Source organism: Mustela erminea, chromosome 6, assembly GCF_009829155.1.
Source record: "Mustela erminea isolate mMusErm1 chromosome 6, mMusErm1.Pri, whole genome shotgun sequence".
NCBI lineage: Eukaryota > Metazoa > Chordata > Mammalia > Carnivora > Mustelidae > Mustela > Mustela erminea.
In genome coordinates this window covers 80607862-80635564 of record NC_045619.1, presented here as the reverse complement: position 1 = coordinate 80635564, position 27703 = coordinate 80607862, and the positions used below count along the sequence as shown (strand labels likewise).

At 37.1% G+C, this 27703-nt stretch overlaps 1 protein-coding gene across 6 annotated transcripts in view; it reads left to right on the top strand.

The window, feature by feature from the left end:
* NELL2 (neural EGFL like 2) overlaps positions 1-27703 on the top strand; it is a 399311-nt gene that overhangs the window by 295708 nt on the left and 75900 nt on the right. For all 6 annotated transcript variants that reach the window (XM_032347951.1, XM_032347957.1, XM_032347956.1 and 3 more), the window contains one exon: positions 319-414. In XM_032347951.1, coding sequence (XP_032203842.1) covers positions 319-414 — 96 coding nt within the window. The remainder of the gene's footprint in view (positions 1-318; positions 415-27703) is intronic.

Sequence of the window (27703 nt, the reverse complement as noted above, 5' to 3'; positions counted from 1 at the left end):
TCAAGCTAGACTATTAAAGTGACATGCAACTCTAATTCTCATGTACTTTCTGTTGTATGAGGTTACTGATTTTTGCTAAAAGAAAGTTTAGTGTTTTATTTTACAGGTGAAATATTTCTTTAATGTTGAAAAGAGTACTGCTTTACAAATTGGGTTGAAGTTTCTTACCTGCATGGAAAGTCTTAGAGGAATTTGAAATTATAATAACATATATAATTTGATGTCCACATCCCAAGGGAATAAAGAAAAGCTGGGTTTAGAGTAACTTGGACTACTTTCTTCTAAAATGCTAACATCATGTATCTGGATTATTTTTAGCATTTTGCAAGGACGGCTGTAGGAACGGAGGAGCTTGTATTGCCGCTAATGTGTGTGCGTGCCCGCAAGGCTTCACTGGGCCCAGCTGTGAAACGGGTAAGAATATCATTCCATCTTCTAGAAAATGAATTTTTACGCCTATGTATAAAGTAATCCATAAGGAAAATAATGTTTCAACTTTCAAGTGGGTCTCAAAGCATGGCACTATTAATAAGGGAGTGTTGAGAGGGAGGAGGTGGTATGTGTCAGTGTTGCACGCATATTCACTGGGCATTTCCCCAAAGTCATTCTATGGAGGTTTTGCAGCTTGTAACTAGGAGAATATTGGACCTTTTTAGAAAGATATGTGGGGTTGGCCAGGATTTTGTGACTTCGTAATTCGTTTTACTTATTTGGAGCCTATTTTTCCCGGCATCTGTATGACTATATTAAAGGATAGATTTCAAGTTTATGGCCAGATCACTTTCTAGGACCTACTACTTCCTGCCTCCACATTTGAGAAATGTAATAAGTTTTTGCCTGACTCATTTAATATTAATTCATTGTTGTTTATTTACAAAATATTTAAAGTTTTCTACTTTCTGATTATTCCTCATCCGAGTTCATTTTGAATTCATTCTTTCTGATGGATGCTAATACTAGAAACTAATATATACATGTATTATATATTATATTATATGTATAACTGCATAGTCTGTATATATATCTTATGAACCACAGTAAGATATTTTGTCAATTGAAAACACATTATGAGAACATTGGCTCTTAAATTAAAATCATGTCGATAGTGGTTTTGGTTGCTTTGGGTTAAGTGGATTCTGATAGTAGATGACCTCAGGAAAGCCCATTATTGTCCCTAACAGAAAGCTGCTACTCCAGGGATGGGTGGTTGCCATCTTACATTACTTTCTATAAATCTCTGTGTAATAGATGTGCGTGTCCCGTCTACTTGCAGAGTAGTCTGGTTTAATAAAAACACTGATGGAAAAGAACATGAGACAGAAAATGTTCTGGACCACTTGAGAAGTAAAAATTTTCCTGAACTGGTCCTGTCTCTGTGCACAGAAGGATACCCACAGAGGGCTTTGCATCACTAAATTGTTTCTTTCTATAATACCTCTAAGTGATAATCCTAAAGCTTCAGGGACAATTGAGTTATGAAGGTCTCTAATAGAAAATGGATGGTGGCCATCTTTGATATGTAGGACTCTTTCTTAAGGGGATTATTTCCTAAATCAGGAGTTCCAAACCCATTGTGCATGTTACTCACACATGAGGCTTAACTTGTTAAAAATACAGATTTCTGGTAATTAACTATCACAGGATTTCCTAGGTCATAGTCAGGCACTTCTGGTGTTGTGCTTCTGCAATGTTTCTATCCCATGGTCTCCACCAGTACACCCAAACACAACAAGGTAGCTGACAGTCCTCCTGTATATCCACACGTGTGGTGACCATGTTTCCTGAATACAGTATTTGGTGCTGCTTCTGGTATAGAGTCTGGATACAGAAGTACTGGCTTTTTTCAGGACATTTCAATGGTGTGTAATTTTGAAGTAAATTTCTTTCCCAGAAAATCTGAGATGAATAATGGCCATGCCTAATTCTGCATATCATTCTTCCACTAGAAAAAAATATATATAATGTATGAGATTGTGAAAATCTGGAATGGGGTGAGATTGATTTGAGTAATGTAAAATTTAAAACTAAGGAGTTAAAAATAACCCAACAGAATATTTAACTTTTTCTAATTATCTTTGAACTTTCAGTCTATATGAAGACAATCCTAGGCTTACTATAAGTAGCTATCTGTATCAGCCAAGGAATTTGAGAAGGACAGAACAGATGTAGATTCAAAATCTAGCCCTATCCTTTACATGTTATGTGGCCTTGGGCAAGTTATATAACTTCTTAGTGTCTTGTACTATCTATACATCACCTACTCTTTGTAAGTCTCTTCCAAGATAGGTATCACCTCCATTTTTAAACAAAAATATTTGGGTTTAGAATGATTAATTTTGTTTTCTAAGGCCATAGATTAAATAGCTGAATACAAAGTTCTTTCTGCTCCCAAACCCAGGTTTTGGTTTTTGTTCTTGTTTTTTAATCTATATCAATGTTTTTCAAAGTTTCTTGTCATTCTAATGAGAGAGGAGAGAAAATGTCTTAACATAGGCCCACCCTGAAAAGGCCTACCACAACGGTAAATAAAATTTCTCCAAAAACTCATGTTTTTTCTCCAAAATTCGTTCATTTCTATTCCATAATATATGAAAACATTTAACTTACTGCCATTGAGTTATTAAGTTGGTGCTGTAAGACATGGGGTCAGAATTTGTCTCTGCCTTCTAGAATCTCCTGGCCCAAGACCACATTGCACTATTTGAGAAGCAAGGTATTCCTAACTCCATCCTGAGAAGTTGTAATGACAGTACTTGCCTCAAAGCATCTGTCCCAATCATTCCTCCAGGCCAGATCCTAACCCCTCACCTTCTAGCACCACCACTTTTTTTTTTTTTTTTTAAGATTTTATTTATTTATTTGACAGAGAGAGGGATCACAAGTAGGCAGAGAGTCAGGCAGAGAGAGAGAGGAGGAAGCAGGTTCCCTGCTGAGCAGGGAGCCCGATGCGGGACTCGATCCCAGGACCCTGAGATCATGACCCAAGCTGAAGGCAGCGGCCTAACCCACTGAGCCACCCAGGCGCCCAGCACCACCACTTTTGATGTAGTTATAAATAGAAATTGTACCCTTTAAAAAATATCTTTAGAGGAGAACACGAAATAATCTGTTCTCTCATTATTCAACAAATATTTATTTAGGACCTTTTATATGCTGAGCCCTGATCTAGAAACAGGGTATAGCAGTGAACAACACTGAGTTCTTAATCTGCATGGAAATTATGGTCTAGTTTAGTTAGAGGGTCTATAAATAGGAAAATAAATAAATACCTAAAATAGTATCAGGTAATAATAAGAGCTATAAAGAAAACTAAAGCAAATAGTGTAAAATTATTTTTATTAACCTATGGACCTTACATATGAGGAGTATTGTTATTATTGGTATTTACTTCATTAATAAAACCAACTAATATCAACTTCTATATCAAGTCCTAAAATCTCAGTGATTAATACAAAAAGCATTTGCTCACTCACATCTCAGTTTGATATGTCAAATGTGATGGTGGGGAGAGTGGGGGGGGATTGGGATTGGGCCTGCTTAAGCCAGGCCCCCCGCTATTGCCATTTGATAAGTTAAGTCATGCACAACACACAGCCTCTATTGCCACAGAGAAGAGGACCACAGAGAAAACATGGAGAATGCACCCCCACTCTCACTGCCTCAGACCAGAAATGACATGCATGTCCCTTCCTCTCACATACAGTTGGTAAGAGCTCACCCCATAGACTTGAGTGGTTTAGAAAATCTAGCTGAACTGAATGTGCAGGAAGATGAAACTGGTTTGTGACCATTATGCCAGTCTTTTGCCATATCTTCTATCTGCCATTGCTGGTACTATTTGAACAATTTAAACCATTTTCTCTATTGTCTTATCTACTCAGATGGAGGAACTGGGTTACTTCCTTTTCAGCTTCGGCCTTCTTTCCTTAACTGGTGGGGATCCTTAACTTGGAATTGTTGAACCTCTACAGGTCTCTGGATGGACTTTGGGAGTCCATGAATTCCATGAATATACATGTATATGTACACATTCCTATAAAAAGAATTCAGAGCTTTTAAAGATGGCCTACAGATTCTATAATTTCTAAATAGGTAAAACTACTGGAGAGAGAATCTTCCATGATTCATAAAGTAAACTACCTGCTCCTTTATTCTGTGGAAAGTGATCCAGGTGCAAATATCCCACGTCTTCCAGTATGTTTCTTTGAGGACCTTAAATCTCAAGACCCCATACTAAACACATCATCTCCACGACTTTTGGCATATCTCTTCTTCCTCTTCTTCCTCTTCTGTTACCAAACCCTGGTTCTGTATTTCAGTGAGTGGCCTTATCCACCAAGCTCTGTTGGCCAGTAAAAAATGAGTCACCTCTCTCTTATTTCCTTTCACCTCCCACCAAATCCTTTTGGTTCTGCTTACTAGAGTCTATTTCTTTCCTTTCTGGCTGGACTATAGTAACTCAGGGAGCTCAGGTGTATCTCTCTCCAGTCAGTTCTCCACAGAATATCTGAGCACAAATCTGACCATGTCATTCCGTACTGAAAAAAACCCTTAGCATCCCCCACTGACCTCACACTTCTTGACAGACCGATACGGCCCTTCAATATTTGTCCCCTGCTTCTCTGCCCAGCATTCGCCCTCTTGCCCCTCAGTCTCCTCACTTCTTTTATAGCCCAAGGTATTGAGTCTCTTGAGGATGAAACATGTGTCTTGTTCACTTTTGAATCTTTAAGACATTGGTAAATAAATAAAGAAATGAGTGGTCAGTTAAATTAGGAGGTAAAAGATGATATGATTGCATCATATTTGGTGAGCTTTATTGAACATTAGTTTAAAGAGGCTTTCAGAGTCATCTGGTCCTAAACTCTCATATAGCAGATAAAGTAATTAAGGTACAGAAGGGTAAAGTAACTTTTGATAAGGTGTTTCATTATAGATAGTGATCTACAATTTAGAACTCAGGGCTTCTGATTTCTAGTCCAGTGTTTCTCTTTTTCTTCCTTTCCTGCCTCTTTCCCTCCCTCTCTCCCTTGTTTCCTTCCTTCCTTCTTGCCTTTCTTCCTTCCTTTCTTCCTTTTTTTCCTTCCTTCCTATGCCATGCTGTCTGTTCAGGAATTTGTCCTACTATCATCTCTCACGAGGCCTGTGCTTTTTCTCATGTCCTCCCCTTCAACTGCCAAATAATCTTATTGTCTTTATCAGTGAAGACTGTGGCAGTTTTTCTCTCCGTAGGTAGCGAAAAAGCATCAGGACTGCTAAGATCTTGTAAGTTTAGGAATGGCCTAAATCTTGGACTGCTGGAGCTAGATGCTGCCTGATAGCTGAGAACGGAGACTAATTGCTGGCCCCAGTGGCCCTCTGTTGAGCCCTTAGAGTGGAATCACTGAGCATGAAGTAATAGGATCTACCAGTTTCTTGAAAGACAATCTTAATGTTCAAGACATTTACCAAGCCTTGTTACTTTATTGAGAAGGGCTCCCCTGAAGCTCCTGTTCCTAATTTATTGAGTCTGTTTCTGCATCATGCCTATCTTGCTGGAGTGGTTGAATCACCTTACCAACCTCACAAAGAGGCTGCTATGTGTATTTGCTTACTGAGCAAAATTAATTTTTCATGGTCTTCTTTTTTAGCCACTGTGTAAAATCACCCACATGGACAGCATAACTTCATTTTTAATTAAACATCCTAATATTCCATCAGGTGTTTAACTTGGATTTAGCAGGGCGGTTATTTCCTGGATAACTCGATAAAATATATTCAAAATCTCTACGCTGAGGTTTCGCAGCTTTCTCATTGCCATACGTATTTCTTACCCAATCGCTAACCCTCAGCAAACATGAGTCTGATGACCTCATTAGTATGCAAAGCTGTCTCAGTATACTAAAAGTAAATCTTTCAGTCGTGATTTACAGCACAACTCGAAAAGATATGACAGTCCCCTATAAGTAACTGCCGACTTAAATCAAATTAAAATGTTTATAACTGGGGAAAAGTTGGTATCGAATGGCAGTGCTAAAAAAGATAGGCTGTAATGTCAAAGCAGAGGAGCTCAGACAGTTTGGTGATAAATGGCTTTTTTTTTTTTCCTGTGTGTAAAATAATGGGTTTCTTAGCCACAGATCAAAACATGAGATGAGATTTTAATTATTTTTAGTGAGTAGTTAAATGAATATAAATTCAAGTTGCATTACTAAGTGTTTGTGTAGCTTTTTAATAATATCTGTGGTTTCAAAAAAAAAAAAGGTAAAATTAAGTATGAGGCATATATGAATGTTGCTTTACTTCAAAGGTAACTACAGATTGATCGAGATTGATTGATTTTAAAAAGTCTCCATTATTACTATTCGAGTGTAGGTAGTAAAAATCCTTTATTTAATTTATAGTAACAAAGTTATTTTGTTAGTAGTATGTACAGTTAGCATTTATTATGAATGTCAAATGCTATTATATTTCCTGATATGGTTAAATTAGCACATTTTTCACCATTAAAGGAAGACATTTATTTAATCTCATGAACATGTAGCTTTCCTTTAAAGGCATATTTTTCAGAAGTTTTCATCGTTTCATAGCATTTTACATAAAAAGAACAAAACTCAGAAACAAGAGAAAATTCAAACATTTCTGGCATAGCATACCTTTCTTTTTTTTTTTTTTTACCAAAATGACTCAGAGCAAAATTCCATTACCAAAATATCTATCTTTTTGAGGGAGAAGAGAATTTTAGTAAGACTTTTGAGACTATAATATAGTTAGTAATGGAAAAAAAAAAAAAAAACCTTCAGATACCTTTTCTTTACCAGTGTGATTTTTTTTTAGTATTATTTTGAATGTATTTTGTTCAAGCTGAACAAATACCAATTTTGTATATAAAAATTGTTCAGTATACTTTATTGTAATAAAGAAAACTCAGGATAAAGGCAGTTCAGCTTCTGATCCTTCAGTATCTATTGAAGTCACTTTTCCAGATTTGAATTTCTCAGGGAAGAGACAAGGCACAGCTGATCATTTAGTGGTTTTTGTAATGTAGGATCCATACTCATGGAGGGATCCATTAATTTGCCTAAGGTAGAATCTCCAGTCATCCTTCGTGAATTGCTTCTGCTCTTTAAACTTGGTATTTAATGATAAAAGTGATTGAGTTACATTTGATGAATGAATGTGTCTTAATGAACTTCAGATAAATTGGGGATTTAGGTCTCCATGTGACTTTTTCTTGTTATAAAATTTTTAAAAGAAGAAACCAAAGAACTCTCACAGAAAGCTTTTTGACCATACGTTGCATATGAGTTAACTTGGATGCTTAAGATACAGCTTCTCTTTATGTAAGTGATCCTTAACCTTCTTTAAAATAGCCCTTTAATTAATATTATGCCAAACCCTGGTCTTCCTTGAAGCATTTAACATAGTGGTCAAGAACATTAATAATTGGATCGTAGGGGAAGGGCGGGAATAATTAAAGAAGAAAAAATCAGAGAGGGAGACAAACCATAAAAGACTTAATCTCTGGAAACAAACTGAGGGTTGCTTGTGGGGAGGATAGGGTGGCTGGGTGCTGGACATTGGGGAGGGTATATGCTATGGTGAGTGCTGTGAATTCTGTGACTGATGAATCACAGATCTGTACCCCTGAAACAAATAGTACGTTATATGTTAACTTTAAAAAAAAAATTTTTTTTTAAATTGAAACCAGAAGGACATCCATCAGCCTAAGTCCTAGCTCTGCTGAGGACTACCTGTGTGACCTTTTCTTTGTTATTTTGTTTTTCTGTGCCTTAGTTTTCATATGTATGAAGTGAAGGATGATAATAATATCTACCTCATTGTTCTGTTCCAGAAATTAAATGAAATAATGTAAGCAAGGCATATAGCATCATTCGGGAACATTATAAGTACTCAATAAATGATACCCGATATGGATGTATTATACATTTTAAGTAAAATGTTGGGTACAGAACTGTTTGAAGCTTTGACTCCTTTGAGTTAGCTGGAGATACCCTGAGTTATTACAAAATAAAAGTGAAGAGTAAGAAATGATTCTAGTTTTCTTGATTCATTTATAAACTAACTTTAAGTATAGCTTTACTATACTTTAATGCATGAAAGTCTTTATTTTAGCCATTTGCATTCTTTACATTTACTTAAAATTGCTTTATTTTAATTCTAATGCAAATCTTAAAAATTAATGTTTTATGGAAATCTAAGTCTTTGTACTGTTCAAAAAGTAGTTAAAAGTTCTTGTGTTAAATCTCAAAGTCATTTTTCCAAGTCCTTCAGGTTAATTGGAAAAAATCTTACTCTTTCCATGTATCAGTCATGTATAATAGATAACAATTCTGATGGGGAAATATTTCAGACTCTTTTATTGTAGGGCCTACCTAATTAACATTGGAAATGAGGACACATCATGGAGTTAATATAAGGAGAAAAAAATAGCTTTCAAGCTGTTAGAGGGCAGGTCTCCAAGAAAAAAAGCCTAGTGGAATTATTTGGGAATTTGGAAAAGATCTTCACTTTTGCTTTAAAAACATTGACAATTTTTTCAGTGGGTCACCTATGAATATATTATATTGTGTTATACACCTGAATTCCTAAAATCCATTCCCCCCTTATTTTTTATTACTTAAAATAAACCAAATAAAGTCACTTTTATATTTTTATTTGATATTATTCTAAAATTAATTAACCAAATACTTCATTAATATTTTCAACAAGTAGTATATGCACATAGTATAAAATATAAAAGAGCAAAGAGCATATAACAAAGAGTAAATTTTCTTTGTACCCTTTTCCCAATCATTGCTTTTTTTTCTTGCTTAACAATATATCTTAGAACCCATACTGTCATTTCATCCTCATTAGACAGTGTGATTCAAATAAGAAAGCCAGTTTTATTAGAGGCTGCTACATTCCGATAGCAGATTTTAATTTGTTATTCTGTACTTGCCAATAAGAATGCACATCTTGGGGACCAGATCTTTCTCTTCCTTTGTGCACCCCCATCCTTTGGTTGGAAATGTTCTGTAATTTTCTCTTTCATAAATTTCAAATTTTTTTTACATAGATAAGCTGATGAACTTTTATTTATTACAAGAGATAGCAGGACAGATTTCATATCCTGAAGAGACATGAAAACGTAATAAGTCATGTACAGCTATTTCATGTTTAGTCTTGTTTAATTCAGAATATCTCAAGGATGCAACATTTAATATATACTCAAATTATTTTTGCTTCTTGAATTCTGTTTCTTCTTTCTATGTGTTGTTTCTTTCTTCCTGAGGGACCTACATTAGTACTCTCTGGGTGGGTCTGTTAGTGGCAAACTCTCAGCATTGGTCTGAAATGGGCTTTATGCCATTTTACATATTACATATACCCTATTACATTTAGGTTAGTTAAGTTCCAATTTCTAGATTGTTCTCTCTCTAGAACCACTGTGAAGGCAGTATCCCATCACTTTTCGGGCCTCTGAGGTTTCTGTGTGGAAGTCCACTGCCAGTTTGATTGTAATTCATTTGAAAATCCTTTTTTACTTCATTGCTTTTAAGAACCCCTTTTTCTGGGAGTTTGTGGTTTCAACCTTTCATGCCTGGGGATGAATTTATTTTTATTTATCTTGCCTGGGGATCCTTTAGACTAGTGAATTAGAGTACTCTTTTTCATCCATTGTGGAAAACACACAGTTTTTATCTCCTCAAACATTGCTGCTTCTTTCTCATCCTCTTTATTCGTTCCTCCTAGTTTTCCTCTTGGATATATGTTGGCTCTTATCTCTCTATGTTTGGTATTTTCCATCTCTCTATCTCTCAGTGCTGTGCCCTTTGCGATTTCTTCATATATATCCCCCAGTCTATCAGTTATCTGCTCAGCTTTGTCTAATCCTTTGTTTAGCTGATCCATTGATTTTTATAAAAGTTTAGTTTAATAACTATCTTTTTTGCTTTTAGGTCTACTCTTTTTCAAATTTTTGGTGCCTTTCCTCTTTGCTCTTATTCTTGTGATTTTGATTCCTTCCTTTATGTCCTTAACAATTTTAAATATGCTCACATTACATTGTCATCTTTATCATTTTGCTCTATTATCTGCAGTGTAAGGGAGTCTAAATCTGCCTTTTATTAAACTTGTTAAGTATTGCCGCTGTTGCGGTGTTTCCTCGTGTGTTTTGTGCTTTTGATGTCTGCCCTTACCTTCACTGAAGATTTACCTGGGAAACCTGAGGTCTTTTCCCTCCAGAGGAACTTTACTCTTACTTCTGCAGGTATGACAGGAATATTACAGTTGACGTTTGGGTTAATTTCTTTGCCAGATGGTATGCCACGCTAGTGACATAAATTTGAATCTCAGAACTCTGTAAGAGAAACATTTTTTTCCTCCCCACCCAAATATCAACAAAAAGAGAATGTCTCCTCCTAATCTCTAGTGCTAGTGGTGGTTTTGTTTGTGTGTATATTTCTACCCTACATTTAAACTGATGGAGGACCCCTTCAAGGATCCTGTTTGGTGCTGAAGTCTTAGACTGTGTGTTGGACCACATCTTCTCTGCTGTTACTATGTAAACCATAAAGTCCAGATCTGGTGTTCAGCTTCCTCATGGGCTGGATAGGAATTTCCATTTTGTAAGTGAGCTAAGTTATGAATTTCCTATAATGTGTTTTTATGCCCTGTGTTTTGTAGGTAGGTTTTCAAGTTATGCAATTCTCAATATTGGGGGATTGGAAAGAATAAGTATTTTGTTGATGCCCTCAGGAGAGGGGAATTCTTGTCACTCATAAATCTACAGATAGTGAGGGGAGACACATGGTGGCAGAAGGAAAATGGGGTGGAATGTGGGAAGAAACAATGGTAATGGGACCAAATTTGTGGAATTCACTAGGAATGGAGCTGGGGGTGTGGCTGCTTCTTTTTCTTTGCTAAATTTCTGATGTTCCTGAGAAAAGTCTGTACTTTTTCCTAAAGGGTCTTCGTCAGTGGTTTCCATTTCATTCTTCATATAAGCTTTCTGGAAGAAGCCACTGAGATATAGGTACAATAAACCCATAGCAATCAGCTTTATTTATACATTTATAAGTATATATAAATTTATATATCACACACACACACACACACACGTCAGTTTTATCTGCTGATTGTTAGCTGTTTTTTGGGGTGCCTGGATGGTGCATTTGGTTGAGCATCTGACTCTTGGTTTTGGCTCAGGCTATGATGTCAGGGCCGTGAGATCAACCTCGAGTCAGGCTCCATGCTCAGCATGGAGTCTGCTTGGTATTCTCTCTCTCTCTCTCCCCCACTATGCCCTTCCTGCTTGCCTGCACTCTCTCTCTCTCTCACTTGCTCATAAATAAATAAATCCTTTGAAAAATTTAAAACCTCACTGTTTTTTGAGAGAATACAATATTTTCTAGTAATTTTTTTTTAGACTTAAAGGGAAATGTGGTGTACAAAGATAGAGTTAAATAAAAAATCTGGGTGTAGAGTCAAGTCAAGTCAAAGAAGATGAATCTGATTTACAAAAGACATGAATTGGGAAGGGTAGTTAATAGGACAAAAGACAGAACAAAGATTCAAAGTGATTCAGATTTCAGGAACAATGGGATTGAATTAACACTATGACCTGTAGCGAACATGTGACATTACCTCCTGTAGTTGTCCTGCTCTCAGCTCCAGTAAGGCTACACTGTTTCTACCAGTATTTTATTTTTAGATTCTTAATTCTGATCACTTCCATCTTGGGCCTATGTTCATTGTGTCCTTGGCCATAATCTTGTTTTTCTTCTTTTCTTTAGTTGCCTTCCCCACCTCCCCTGTTTCCCCACTCCCTCCCACTGGAGCGTGGGTTCCTTGAAAGTAGAAGGGAAGCCTACAGTTTTGTGTTTCTCATAGGACTTAGCATCACATTTTACATCTAGTGGGCAGGCAATGAATATTAATAAAATATAAGTGCATTCTTGCCTTTGGGTTAAAAAAACAATTACACGAGTTAGAAAACTTTAATAGTGTCATTCTTTTCTTGACTACTGATTCCAAGTTAAGTATGAACCCCAAGTATAATGTACCAGCTCTAAAAGAAAATGCATGCTTAGCCTTTGCTCCTGCAGAGTACACAAGCAATATAAGTAATAATAGTCTCCCTGAATTCTGTATACTCATTCCACAGTGGAATATTGTGTTCACTTTGGCCAACAGATTTCAAGAGGTTACTGCAAATGGAAGTGTGCTCAAGGAAAAGTTAGCTGGAAGGTGAAAGCTCTAGTGGATATAAAAGTATGGTTGAACAAACCTGAGGTGTTCAACAAAGAACTGAAATAAATAAGAAAACTAAAAGGCAGCATGAAACTACCCTTAAATACAGTAAGGGCTCAACTAGGGTGTGGATTTTTAATTAGACTATTACATGTAGCTCTAGTGTGCAAAACTAGTAAATTTACCAGGACCCTCAAATAAGAAACATGCTGATCACAAGAACCATATGAAAATGGGGTGCACCAGCCTGTGTGTTCAAGTAGAATCTGGATGACCAAATGTCAGGAATACTGAGGACCCGTAGGACTCTCGCACTGGATCTAGATGGCCTGGTTCATGCAGGTAATCTAGGACTCCTGTTTTGATTTTTCATAATAGTAGCTATTTTAAACTGTATGTCTGTAGGCATTTCCTTCAATAATAAAGAAGCAGTGTAGGTTGATGGTTAAGAATTTGAGAGTGGGCTGGGAAGATGACTCTCTGGGTATAATTCCAGGCTCTACCACTTTGTGAACTCGAACAAATTACTAAATTTTTATGTGTCCCAGTCTCTTTGTCTTAAAATTGTATAATAATAAGAATACCTGTTTTATTTCATTGTTGAGAAGATTACATGAGTCAACAGCAGGGATTCAGTAAATGTTAGCTATTATTACGACCTTAATCCTAATCCCTACAATAACCCTCTAAAGTAGTTATTATTACCTGCTGAGGAAACTGAGGTTCACAGAGATTAAATGATTTGCTCTGCTGTATAGCCAATGAAGTGGGGAAAAGAAATCATGCCTGGGGCTGATGAATTAATCTGTACTCTATCTGCTCTGATATTTGGCCTCCAATGCGTCGTAAAGATGATTAAATGCCTTTGCAGTGGCAGCAAACTTTATGGAATAAAGGTGCCAAATTATCTAAATTAAACATTTTTTAAGCTCCGTGCACACACAGCATGACGTGACATGTGTATGAAGATGCAGAAAATAAAACAGTTCTTTTCTCTTGGGAGTTTATATCTCTTGTCTGATGCCCAGGGGAGCATTTTATCTACAAAACAAGGAAAGAACAGGTGGGTTCAAAAATAACAGTAATACCTTTTAAGGGATTGCTAACTACTAATCTTGTCTGGTATCGTAACCCCAGAAGAAACTGCTCTTCAAAAGAATGAATGCTGGAGCTGTAATCCCAGCAGCTGTAATTTACAGGGGAAGGCTTCATGATAATCTCCTACTGGTGGGACCTAGGAGGCAGGCAAACAGCTGATTAAATGTGTGAAAAGTACACTCTCAAGTGTTAGGGTTTTCCTTGCTGATTTTCTCAATATTCATGTCTGAGGATAATTATAAGGCTGAATAAGAATGAACTTGGACCTCTTGTTTAATAGAAAGCCTTAACAAAACAAGTTAAAGGAATTCTCTGATATTCTTAGTCTTTTAAGTTGTGGAACTTTTTCTTGTCCTTCTTTAGATGAGGTGTGCTTTCATTTGCTTTGAGCAGCCTTTAAAATATGAATCACTCACGTGAGCGTTTTTTTTTTCTTCAGATTTTAAAAGGCCCAACTCCAGTCCTAAAATTAACCTTAGCTTTGTCCTTTTTTATATAAAGCTGAGTATATTTTTATGACTTCATATCATTCTCTTTAATGATGTTTAATTCAAGGAAAATAAAATCAGTTAACCATAATAGTCTTTTTTTTTTTTTTTTGGCTGGAAAATCAATCAATAGAATGGACTCTGTAAACAAGACAATTTATTATATATTATTGTAATCTTCTTGGTTTTGACCATTTATAACCAAAAGAAATTAATTAAAACACAGTTGCCTATAAACCGTCCTGAAGAAGCAAGAATCAAGAGGAGTTTCATATTATAGGATGCATAGCCATTATTCAGTGAATGATGGGAAGGAGGTTCTTTCCATAAATCATAAAACTTAATTATAAACCAAAGTGTGCTGAATCTGTTACAGAGATAATTTTGCACCCTACACTGCATGAAAGGCAAGATTTAGTAGGTGTCTAAAATCAGTAAGATTAGAATCAATCAGCTAATTTTATTAGGAGCAAAATGGAGGAATTGTTAGATTTTGTTGGAATTATTAATAAATATTTATATTATCTGAGATTAGATATTTATCTTCAAGTTGACATTCTTAAAAGGTAAATACGGGCATACCTCATTTTACTGTGCTTTCCTTTATTGCATTTCACAGACACTGTGTTTTTTATAAGTAAAAGTTTTGTGTCTACTCAATATCAAGCAGTTTATCCACACCATTGTTCCAACAGTGTTTGATCCCTTTGTGGTTCTATGTCCCATTTTGGTGATTCTCATGATTTTCAAATATTATCATAATTACTATATATATTTGTTAAGGTAATCGTGATCAATGATCTTTGATGTTACTATTTTAATTGTTTTGGACCACCATGAACCTCACCCGTATAAAACAGTGAGCCTCAATGATAAATGTGTGTGTTCTGAATGCTCCAATGACCTACCCATTCCCCAATCTCTCTCCCTTTCCATGGGCTTCCCTATTCCCTGAGATATAACAATATTGAAATTAGGCTAATTCATAACTCTACAGTGACCTTATAGCTATCCAAATTGGAAGGGTCACTTTCACTTTTTTTAAAGATTTTATTTATTTATTTGAGAGAGAGAGAGAGAGAAAAGGAGAGGGGGCAAGGGGGAGAGGGAGAGGGAGAAGCAGAGTCCCCTCTGAGCAGGGAGCCTGATGCAGGGCTTGATCCTAGGACCTTAGATCAGGACCTGAGCCGAAAAAGCAGATGCTTAACCACCTGATCCACCCAGGCACCCCACACCTGTCTCACTTGAAATCAAAAGCTAGAAATAATTAAGTTTAGTGAAAAGTCATGTCAAAAACCAAGATGGGTTGAAAACTAAGCCCCTTATGCCAAAGAGTCAAGTTGTGAATGCAAAGGAAAAATTCTTAAAGGAAATTAGAAGTACTACTCTAGTTAACACATGAATGATTAAAAAAAAAAATAGTGAAAGTTTTGGAGCATGTTTTGGTAGTCTGGATAGATCATGACATGAACATAAAAGTGCAAGGTGATGGAACAAGTGATCCAGAAGAGCTAGTTAGTTGAGATAATTCATGAAGATGACTACACTAAACAGATTTTTAACCTTGAAGAAACAGCCTTTCTATTAGAAGAAGATGCCATCTAAGATTTTCATAGCTAGAGAGGAGTCAAGGCCTGGCTTCAAATCTTCAAAGATTAGACAGACTCTTCTTAGTGGCTGATGCAGCTGATCACTTTAAGGTGAAACCAGTGCTCAATGACCATTCCAGAAATCTCAGAGCCCATAAGAAGTATGCTAAATCAATCCTGTAAATGGAACAACAAAGCCTGGATGACAGCATATCTGTTTATAGCATGGTTTACTGAATATTTTAAGCCCACTGTAAAGACATGCTGCTCAGAAAAAAAAGTTCCCCTCCAAGTATGACTGCTCATTGACAATGCATGGGGTCATGCAAGAGCTCTGACGGAGATGTGTAGTGAGATTAATGTGGTTTTCGTGACTGCTGATACAAACAACACCCACCCTAGAGCCCATGGATCAAGGAGTAATTTTAACTTTCAGGTCTTTATTATTTAAGAAATACATTTTTTGAGGCCCTACCTGCCATAGATAGTGATTCCTTCAATGTATCTGGGCCAGTATTGAAAGCCTCTGCAAAGGATTCAAGGGTGGTTCAAATCAATCCACGTGATAGAACAAATCAATAAGAAAAGAGAGGAGAACCACATGGTCCTCTCAACTGATTTAGAAAAAGCATTAGACAAAATATAGCATCTGTTCCTGATTAAACCTCTTCAAAGTATAGGGGTAGAGGCAACATTCCTCAACTTCCTAAAATACATCTATGAAAAACCCACAGTGAATATCATTCTCAATAGGGAAAAGTTGAGAGCCTTCCCATTGAGATCAGGAACATGACAAGAATGCCCACTCTTCACCACTGTTGTTCAACATAGTAATAGAAGTCCTAGCAACAGCAATCAGACAACAAAAAGAAAGAAAAGGTATTCAAATTGGCAAAGAAGAAGTCAAACTCTCTCTCTTTGCAGATGACAGGATACTTTATAGGGAAAACTCAAAAGACTCCACCCCCAAATTACTAGAACCCATGCAGCAATTCAGTACTGTGGCAGGATACAAAATCAATTGCTTGAAGCACAGAAATCAGTTGCTTTCTTATACGCTGACAATGAAACTATAGAAAGGGAAATTAGAGAATCGATTCCATTTACTATAGCACCAAGAGCCATAAGATACCCTGGGAAAAAACCTAACCAAAGAGGTAAATGATCTTTACTTGAGGAACTACAGAACACTCATGAAGAAACTGAAGAAGACACAAAGAGATGGAAATGCATTTTATTCTCATGGATTGGAAAATAAACATTGTTAAAATGTCTGTCTATACTGCCCAGAGGAATCTATATTTTCACTGCCATCCTGATCAAAATACCACCAGCATTTTTCAAAGTGCTACAACAAACAATCCTAAAATTTGTACGGAACCAGAAAAGACCCCGAATTGCGAAGGAAAGGTTGAAAAAGAAAAACAAGGCTGGAGGCATCACGTTGCCTGATTTCAGGCTTTATTACAAAGCTATGATCACCAAGACAGCATGGTACTGGCACAAAACAGACACATAGACCAATGGAACAGAGTAGAGAGTCAGAGTCAATTCTGTGGTCAAATAATCTTCGACAAAGCAGGAAAAAGTATGCAGAGGAAATAAGACAGTCTCTTCAATAAATGATGCTGAGAAAATTGGACAGCTATGTATAGAAGAATGGAACTCCACCATCTTCTTACACCATATACAAAGATAAACTCAAAATGGATGAAAGACCTCAATGTGAGACAGGAATCCATCCAGATCCTAGAGGAGAACACAGGCAGTAAATGCTTTGACATTGGCCGCAGCGCCTTCTTTCAAAACACGTCTACAAGGTCAAAGAAACAAAAGCGAAAATGATCTTTTGGGACTTCATCAAGATAAAAGGCTTCTGCACAGGAAAAGGAACAGTCAACAAAACAAAAGGGCAACCCACAGGATGGGAGAAGATATTCACAAATGACACTCAGACAAAGGGCTGATATCCAAGATCCATATAGAACTCCTCAAACTCAACACCCAAAGGACAGATAATCAAGTCAAAAAATGGCCAGAAGACATGAACAGACACTTCTCCAATGAAGACGTACAAATGGCTAACAGACACATGAAAAAATGTTCATCATCATTAGTCATCAGGGAAATTCAAATCAAAATCACATTGAGATACCACTTTACACCAGTTAGAATGGCCAAAATTACCAAAACAAGAAACGAGTGTTGGAGAGGATATGGAGAAAGGGGAATCCTCTTACACTGTTGGTGGGAATGCAAGTTGGTGAAGCCACTTTGGAAATCAGTGTGGAGATTCCTTAAGAAATTAAAAATAGAGCTACCCTATGACCCTGTAATTGCACTACTGAGTATTTACCCCAAAGATAAAGATGTAGTGAAAAGAAGGGCCATATGTACCCCAATGTTCATAACAGCAATGGCCACGGTCGCCAAACTGTGGAAAGAACCAAGATGCCCTTCAACAGACGAATGGATAGGGAAGATGTGGTCCATATACACTATGGAGTATTATGCCTCCATCAGAAAGGATGAATTACCCAGCTTTTGTATCGACATGGATGGGACTGGAAGAGATTATGCTGAGTGAAATAACTCAAGCACAAAGAGTCAGTTATCATATGATTTCACTTACTTGTGGAACATAAGGAATAACATGGAGGACATTAGGAGAAGGAAAGGAAAAATGAATTGCAGGAAATTGAAGGGGAAGACGAATCATGAGAGACTGTGGACTTTGAGAAACAAACTGAGGGTTTTGGAAGGGAGATGGGTGGGGGGATGGGTGAGCCTGGTGGTGGATATTATGGAGGGCATGTATTGCATGGAGCACTGGGTGTGGTGCATAAACAATGAATCTTGGAACACTGAAAAAATAAAATAAAAAAATAATAAAAATCATTAAAAAAAAAAAAGAGGATGAATCATTCTAGATGCCATTAAGAACTTTTGTAATTCGTGGGAAGAGGCCAAAATATCAACATATGAGTTTGGGAGAAGTAGATCCCAGTCCTTGCGCATGACTTTGAGGGGTACAAGACTTCAGTGGAGGAAGGAACTGCAGATGTGGTGGAAATAACAAGAGAATTAGGATTAGAAGTGGAGCCTGAAGATATGACTGAATTCCTGCACTCTTATGATAAAACTTGAGCAGATGAAGAGTTGCTTCTTACAGAGGAGCAAAGAAAGTGGTTTCTTGAGATGAAATCTTCTCCTGGTGAAGATGCTGTGAAAACTGTTGAAATGTCAACAAAGGATGTATAATATTACTTAAATTTAGTTGATAAAGCAGTGGTAGTTTTGAGAAGTTAACTACAGTTTCAAAACAAGTTCTTCTGTGGATAAAATGCCATGAAACCACATCACATGCTACAGAGAAATCATTTGTGAAAGAGTCAATCAGTGTGACAAATTTCACTGTTACCTTGTTTTAAGAAATTGCTACAACCACCCCAGTCTTCAGCAACTGCTATCCTGATCAGTCAGCAGCCATCAACATCAAGAAAAGCCCCTTCACCAGCAAAAAGCTTATGATTTGCTGAAAGTTCAGATGGTTAGCCTTTTTTAGCAATAAAAAAGTTTTAATTAAGTTACGTACATTGTTTTTTTAGACATAATGCTATTGCACACTTAATAGACTACAGTATAGTATAAACAAACTTTTGTACACACTGAGAAACCAAAAAGTTCATTTGACTTGCATTATTATGATATTCACTTTATTGCAGTAGTCTGGAACCAAGCCTGCGTTATCTCCAAGATATGCTTATAAAAGGGAGAGATTTGTTGTACACATGTACTACACCTGTACTCATTCACTTTTTTTTTTTTTATAGAAAGGATATTTTTTTATTCAAGGAACTGTAAATAGGAAAACTAATGGGGGCCCCGAGGCTGGGTCTAATAATGTCTACCTTCACCCCAGCAGAACCGGGGGAGTTGGTGGCCCCTACACCTCCAATGGTCAATACAAGCACCCCCCTCCTTCTGCAGCACCCTGGGGGCGGGGCCCCCTCCTTTCTGAGACAGAGACAGTGTACATATTCGCTCTGGACCTTACCCCTCTTACTGGAATGGCCCTCTTGCAAATGACATATAACTTCTTAATCGTTATTCTCAAAGTATTCAAATTTGTTGAACTTTGATATTATTAACCAAATTCTTTCCAGCAATACCCTTTATCTTTGGTTTCTTTGACATGACATTTTCTCTATAGTATTGCAAGAACCTCATGTACTAGGTGTTTTAACTCATTTTTGAAGGAAAAGATAGAGACGCGAATTACCCATGTGACAGAGATATCACATTGTAGAGGTTGGAGTTAAACACAGGGCAGCGTAAATCCAAAGCCCATCTGTAAAACACTGCACGTTATCCCCAACATAGGGGCTCCTATAAAGGTGAGGTGTAATTGCTGTGACTTTTCTGCCTAAGTGCCTTTGTTTGTGTTTTTTCTTCTTCTCATCTCCTGAGTGTGCAGATTAAATTACACACTTGATCATCTCTTTTCTTTCTCTTTTTTTTTTTTTTAAGATTTTATTCATTTATTTGGCGCATAGAGAAAGAGCACAAGCAGGGAGAGCGTCAGGCAGAGGGAGAGGAGAGGGAGACGCAGGCTCCCCGCTGAGCAGGGAGCGTCACTTGGGGCTGGATCCCAGAACCCTGGGATCATGACCTGAGCTGAAGGCATATGCTTAACTGAGCTACCCAGGCACCCCTCAACTCTTTTCTTTCTCAATATTTTCTCCTAAGTGGAGCTCAGCCACCCCCAAATCTACAAAAAGAGTCAGCCTTGCCAGACACCTACACAGTCTAGCTCCCACATCTCAAGGGTCTGCTGTTTATTTCCACTTGGACGTTTTATACTACAAACTGCTTATATTACCTGCATCCTGAATGCGTTCCTTCCTTCATGTTGGAATCACTAGGCATGACAGACTGCCATCTTCTTTCACTTCCTTCCTTTCCCTCAAGGCAACACCAGTACAAATACTGCATAGCAGAAGTTTAACCCAAGTTGTGAGGATAATGGAGGAGGGCTAAAGAAGGACAAAGAAGAGGAAAAAACTAAAGTGGAAGAGAAGTTCCTTTTTTTAAATTTTTTTTTTTAGTGTTTTAGCTCTTTCTTGCTACAGAGTTAGAGGCAGATTTTCCATTAAACTAATGAAACAAGCTTTTGCTCTGCCCACCTGAGCATGCTTCTTCAAAAACATTGAAATGAGACCTAGCAATGTCCCTACATGGCCATATAGTTCGTAAAATTTGCAATAGTTATATATTATATATATATATATATATATATATATATATATATATATATATAATTTTTTTAATATAATCTTTTTCCTGAAGGGGTCCTCAAAATTATATCTTCTTCTGGCCCCACAGATTGACTCCTGCAGAGTTAATTCTTACCAGGCAAGACATCTACCACATTAAAGACCTGGCATACTTCCATTCTCTCTAGACTTTTCTTTTCTGGAGACTCTTATGCTCTCTTTGTAGCTCTCAGTTTGAAACCTTTAAATTCCTCTCTCTTTCTCTCTCTTCCCACACATCCCTCTCCCACTTTGCCCTCCTCCACCTCACGCTCTGGGAGGAGGGAGAGGAAGTATCTGCTCTCATACCCAAAAATGTCATCAAGATATTTTCCTAAACCAAGACTTTTCCCTCTATTATAACACATGTTACTCTTCCATTTTGTAAAAATGACTTCACTTGTTGTTTAGAATTGCCTTTTAAAATTTCCTGAAACATTGGCTGGTTGTTACTGAAAACTTACCATGTGCTAAACGTGATGTTAATTGCTTTACATTTATTAACTCATTTTAATCATAAAAACTACACTCTGCTGCAGTTACAATTATTTCCAATAAAAAAACCAGTGCTTAATGAGGTTAAATAACGTGTTCAAGGTCACATAGTAGGCATATGGTTGGCTCTCAAATTAGACAGTTACATCAAAGCCCAGATGTGTACTTGTAACCCCATCTCCATTTTACCATTCAGATATCACTCTTCTGAGAAAGTCTCCTTGTTTTATCCAACCAGAAGTACTCCTGCTTTCCACTAAACTACCATCTTTGTGCCAGCTTTATTCTACTTCTCTCAAATTACCTTGCATTGTTATTAATCTGAAAACACAAGAATGTTATTTTACACTCTTTTGGAGCTTAGTTCAGTGGTTCATGGAAATCATTCCAGTAACTTATGGAATGGCTAAAAAAACAATTTGGATAAAGGAGATAACCATTATGAATTTCAAGTAGGATACTTAAAAAAAATTCTGCTGCAAGGAAAATCACTCGATATCTTAAGCAGGTTATTAAATATATGGCCTTTATCTCTTAAGTGATGAACCTGGGGTGCATTATGGAAATGTATACTTGTGTTGGGTCATTCACAGGAACTCAAAAATGCAATGTGTCCTCCTTCTGAATGGGTGCCATTGGCTACATCAAGGAGGCAGCTGCTGGAAGGAAGCAGTTATTCTTCATTGATAGGGGAAGCAACTATAAGTCCAAGTAATGACTAAATAATGGTAGTTCTCATCTGATTCTGAGAAATTTGACTATGGACACATACACAAAAAAGAATAAATTGGTACTGCCTTACAGATTAGACTAGGATGAGTATACTTAAAATTAATGGTTATGAAGTGTATGGGCATTGATATGTCTAAAGGAGGGGAGTGTGAAGAAGAGGAGGCAGGGAAGTTTTCTCAGATGGAATGGGTATAGTGAGATTGAAACTGAGCACCAATTATTTGAATGATTGAGATTCAGTAGGAACAGGTATGGTATGCAGTAGATGGGAGCAGTCTGGTGATTTCTAACATAAGAATGGGTCTGAGTGAATTTTCTGTGAGGAGAACTTAAACAGGCATTCTGGTGAAGGAATTTTGGTGTGCTTTTGTTATGATAAACAAAATCTAGAAGAGTATGTAAGAGTAACCTTAAAGGACGTACTTTTAGTCTGCATTGCTTAAAACTAGTTCCTCTTTGGGCTTGGAAAGATCGCCTGGGGCAAACTTTTTATCCTTGTCCTTAAATTTAAATGCCATAAAAGGCATATCATGGTGTCTCACAGTCCTTTTCTCACTGAACTGAATGGAATAAGCATATACTCTAATGTAAGTATAGCCCTCGCATAGAGTACTGGGTGTGGTGCCTAAACAACAAATGCTGGAACACTGAAAAGAAAAGAAATAAAATAAAATAAAATAAAATAAAATATATATATATATATATATAAGTATAGCCCTAAAGAGTTTTTAAAATGTAGGCAGACCAACATGGTCAACAGTGTGAGGTTTGGAATGAGAATGCTGGAGTTCATTCTCCTAGTTTAGCACTTACAGGATATGGGGGATTAGAGTGAGTGACTCCATTTTCTTTTCTTCTCCCAGTTTTATTAAGAAATAATTAGCTAATATCACTGTCTAAGTTTACGGTATACCACCTGATGGTTTGATTTACACATATTTTGAAATGATTACCATAGTATGTTCAGCTAACATGGATCTTCCCATATAGATAATAATATAAAGAAAAAGATAAAGGGGGGAAATAAACATTTTGCCTTCTGATGAAATCTCTTAGGATATACTCTCTTAACAGTTTTCCTATATACATGTAGGGAAGTTAGATAAAATCATACAGTATATTACATCCCTACTACTTATATATCTTATAACTAGAAATTTGAAGCGCTTTTTTCCCCCAAATTTTATTTTATTTTTGGTGTTCCAAAATTCATTGTTTATGCACCACACCTGGTGCTCCATGCAATATGTGCCCTCCTTAATACCCACCACCAGGCTCACCTGTCCCCCCATCCCTCTCCCCTCCAAAACCCTCAGTTTCTCAAAGTCCGTAGTCTCTCATGGTTCATGTCCTTTTCTGATTTCCCCCAATTCACTTTTCCTTTCCTTCTCCTAATGTCCTCCATGTTATTCCTTATGTTCCACAAGTAAGTGAGACCATATGATAATTGACTCTCTATGCTTGCGTTATTTCACTTGGCATAAACTCTTTCAGTCCCATCCATGTTGATATAAAAGCTGGGTATTCATCCTTCCTGATGGCTCAGTAATATTCCATTGTATATATGGTCTACATCTTCTTTATCCATTTGTCTGTTGAAGGGCATTTTCACTCTTTCTACAGTTTTGCAATTGTGGACATTGCAGCTATGAACATTGGAGTACATATGGCCCTTCTTTTCACTACATCTGTATCTTTGGGGTAAATACCCAGTAGTGCAATTACAGGGTCATAGGGTAGCTCTATTTTTAATTTCTTAAGGAATCTCCACACTGATTTCCAAAGTGGCTTCACCAACTTGCATTCCCACCAACAGTGTAAGAGGATTTCACTTTCTCCACATCCTCTCCAACACTTGCTTACTGTCTTGTTAATTTTGGCCATTCTAAATGGTGTAAGGTGGTATCTCAGTGTGGTTTTGATTTGAATTTCCTTGATGGCTAGTGATGATGAACATTTTTTCATGTGTCTGTTAGCCATTTGTATGTCTTCATTGGAGAAGTATCTGTTCATGTCTTCTGGCCATTTTTTGACTTGATTATCTGTCCTTTGGGTGTTGAGTTTGAGGAGTTCTATATGGATCTTGGATATCAGCCCTTTGTCTGAGTGTCATTTGTGAATATCTTCTCCCATCCGGTGGGTTGCCCTTTTGTTTTGTTGACTGTTTCCTTTGCTGTGAAGAAGCTTTTTATCTTGATGAAGTCCCAAAAGATCCTTTTTGCTTTTGTTTCCTCTGCCTTTGGAGATGTCTGTTGAAAGAAGTTGCTGTGGCCAATGTTGAAGCAGTTACTGCCTGTGTTCTCCTCTAGGATTTGGATGGATTCCTGTCTCACATTGAGGTCTTTCATCCATTTTGAGTTTATCTTTGTATATGGTGTATGAGAATATGTAGCTGTCCAATTTTCTCTTATTGAAGAGACTGTCTTATTTCCACTGCATATTTTTTCTTGGTTTGTCGAAGATTATTTGACCACAGAATTGACTCTGGACTCTCTACTCTGTTCCATTGGTCTATGTGTCTGTTTTTGTGCCAGTACCATGGTGTCTTGATGATCACAGCTTTGTAATAAACCTTGAAATCAGGCAATGTGATGCTTCTTTTTCAACCATTCCTTCGCAATTCAGGGTATTTTCTGGTTCTGTACAAATTTTAGGATTGTTTGTTGCAGCACTTTGAAAAATGCTGGTGGTATTTTGATTGGAATGGCATTGAAAGTGTAGATTCCTCTGGGCAGTATAGGCATTTTAACAATGTTTATTTTTCCGATCAATGAGCATAGAATGCTTTTCCATCTTTTTGTGTCTTTTTCCATCTTTCTGTGTCTTTTTCGTTTTCTTTCATGAGTGTTCTACAGATTCTTTACCTTTTTGGTTAGGTTTATTCCAAGGTATCTTATGGTTCTTGGTGCTATAGTAAATGGAATCAATTCTCTAATTTCCCTTTCTATAGTTTCATTGTCAGTGTATAAGAAAGCAACTGATTTCTGTGTATTGATTTTGTATCCTGCCACATTACTAAATTGCTGCATGAGTTCTAGTAATTTAGGGGTGGAGTCTTTTGGGTTTTCCCTATAAATTATCCTGTCATCTGCAAAGAGAGAGAGTTTGACTTCTTCTTTGCCAATTTGAATACCTTTTCTTTTTTTCCTTTCTTTCTTTCTTTTTTTTTCCCCCTCTGTCTTATTGCTGTTGCTAGGACTTCTAGTACTATGTTGAACAGCAGTGGTGAAGAGTGGGCATCCTTGTCATGTTCCTGATCTCAATGGGAAGGCTCTCAGCTTTTCCCTATTGAGAATGATATTCACTGTGGGTTTTTCATAGATGGATTTTAGGAGGTTGAGGAATGTTCCCTCTATCCTTATTCTTTGAAGAGTTTTAATCAGGAACAGATGCTGTGTTTTGTCAAATGTTTTTTCTGCATCAATTGAGAGGACTATGTTGTTCTCTCTTCTCTTATTGATTTGTTCTGTCACATGGATTGATTTGTGAATGTTGAACCACTCTTGCATCCCAGGAATAAATCCCACCTGGTCATGGTGGATAATCTTTTTAATGTACTGTGGGATCCTATTAGCTAGGATCTTGTTGAGAATCTTCACATCCATATTCCTCAGGGATATTGGTTTGAAATTCTCCTTTTTGATGGAGTCTTTGCCTGGTTTGGAGATCAGGGTAATGCTGGCTTCATAGAAGGAGTTTGGAATTTTTCCTTCTGTTTCTATTTTTTGAAACAGCTTCAGGAGAATAGGTATTATTTCTTCTTTGAATGTTTGGTAGAATTCTCCAGGGAATCCTTCAGGTCTTGGGCTCTTGTTTTTTGGGAGTTTTTTGATCACTGCTTCAATCTCCTTACTAGATATTGGTCTATTCAGGTTGTCAGTTTCTTCCTGCTTCTGTCTTAGAAGTTTATAGGTTTCCAGGAATGCATCCATTCTTCTACGCTGCTTAACTTATTGGCATTTACCTGTTGACAGTAATTCCTGATTATTGTTTCTATTTCCTTGGTGCTAGTCGTGATCTCTCCTCTTCCATTCATAATTGTATTAATTTGGGTCCTCTCTCTTTTCTTTTGATTAGTTTGGCCAGTGGTTTATCAGTCTTACTAATTCTTTCAAAGAACCAGCTTCTAGTTTCATTGATGTGTTCTACTGTATCTGTAGCTTCTAATTCATTGATCTTTGCTCTAATCATAATTATTTCCCTTCTTGTGCATGGGGTTGGCTAATTTGTTGTTGATTTCCATCTGGTCCAGTGTGTAATTCAAAGCTCTTGTTTCTTTATTGATTTTCTGCTTAGATGATCTGTCTATTGCTGAGAGTGGCACGTTAAGATCCCCTACAGTTAATGTGTTCATATCACTTTATTTTGATTAACACTTGGCTTATGTGGTTGGCTGTTCCCATATTGGGGGCATAAATATTTACAATTGTTAGATCTTCTTGGTGAATAGACCTTTTAAGAATGATGTTGTATCCTTCTGTATATCTGATTACAGTCTTTAGCTTAAAATCTAATTTCTCTAATATGAGAATTGCTACCCTATCTTTCTTTTGAGGCCCACTGTCATGAAAGATAGTTCTCCATCCCTTCACTTTCAGTCTGAATGTATCTTTAGGTTTCAAATGTGTCTTTTGTAAACAGCATATGGACAGGTCCTGTCGTTTTATCCAGTCTGCAAACCTGGGCCGTTTTATGGGAGCATTTAGGCTGTTGAGAGTGAGTATTGAAAGATACGTTTTTATTGACATCATGTTACCTGAGAAGTCCTTGTTTCTAAAGATTGTCTCTGTATATTTCTGTTCTGTGTCACTCTTGGGTTCTTTCTTCTTTTATAGAAACCCCTTAATATTTTTTGTAGTGCTGGCTTGATGGTCACATACTCTTTTAAACCTTGCCAGTCTTGGAAGCTCTTTATCTCTTCATCCATTTTGAATGTCAGCCTTGCTGGATAAATTATTCTTGGCTACATGTTCTTCTCATTTAATGCTCTGAATATGTCTTGACTGCCCTTTCTGGCTTGCCAGGTTTCTGTGGACAGTTCTGAAGTTATTCTGTTGGACCTTCTTCTGTACATAAGGAATCTCTTCCCCCTAGCTGCCTTTAGGACCTCTTGTCTAAAATTATGATTCATGAATTTCACAATTAAGTGTCTGGAGGTCTTTCTGGATTTGTTGATCTTGGGTGATATCCTTTCTGCCTCTGGGACACAAACATTTGTTCCATTCTCCAAATAGGGAAATTTTCATCCAGAATTTGTTCAACTATATGTTCTAGTCTTCTCTCTTTATCCCCTCAGGGATCCCAATAATTCTGACATGTTTCATGTTGTCATTTATGTCCCTAATTCTGTTTTCATGGCTTCTAAGCTGTTTGTTCCAGGCCTCCTCCTGATCCTTCTTTTCTATCAATTTGTCTCCTAGATCACTAATTCTGTCTTCTGCCTCGGTTACCCTAGCTTTTAGAGTATTTGGATTCGATTGGATCTCACTGATACCATTTTTTAGTACTGCCAGAACAGCCCTCACTTCCACCCTTAGATTTTCTATGTTGCCACTAACGGTCTTATCCAACCTGGCCTTTGCCTGGATAATTATTACCCTGAATTCCCTTTCTGATGTACTGTTTATGTTTGTAAAGTTTTCCGACGAAATAAACACAACACCAGGCAAAGTGGGTGTAAGGCAAGGTTTATTAAAGGTTCTCTCCAGTGAAGTTTCAGGGCCCAGGTGAAGGGGAGCCGAAAAAGTTG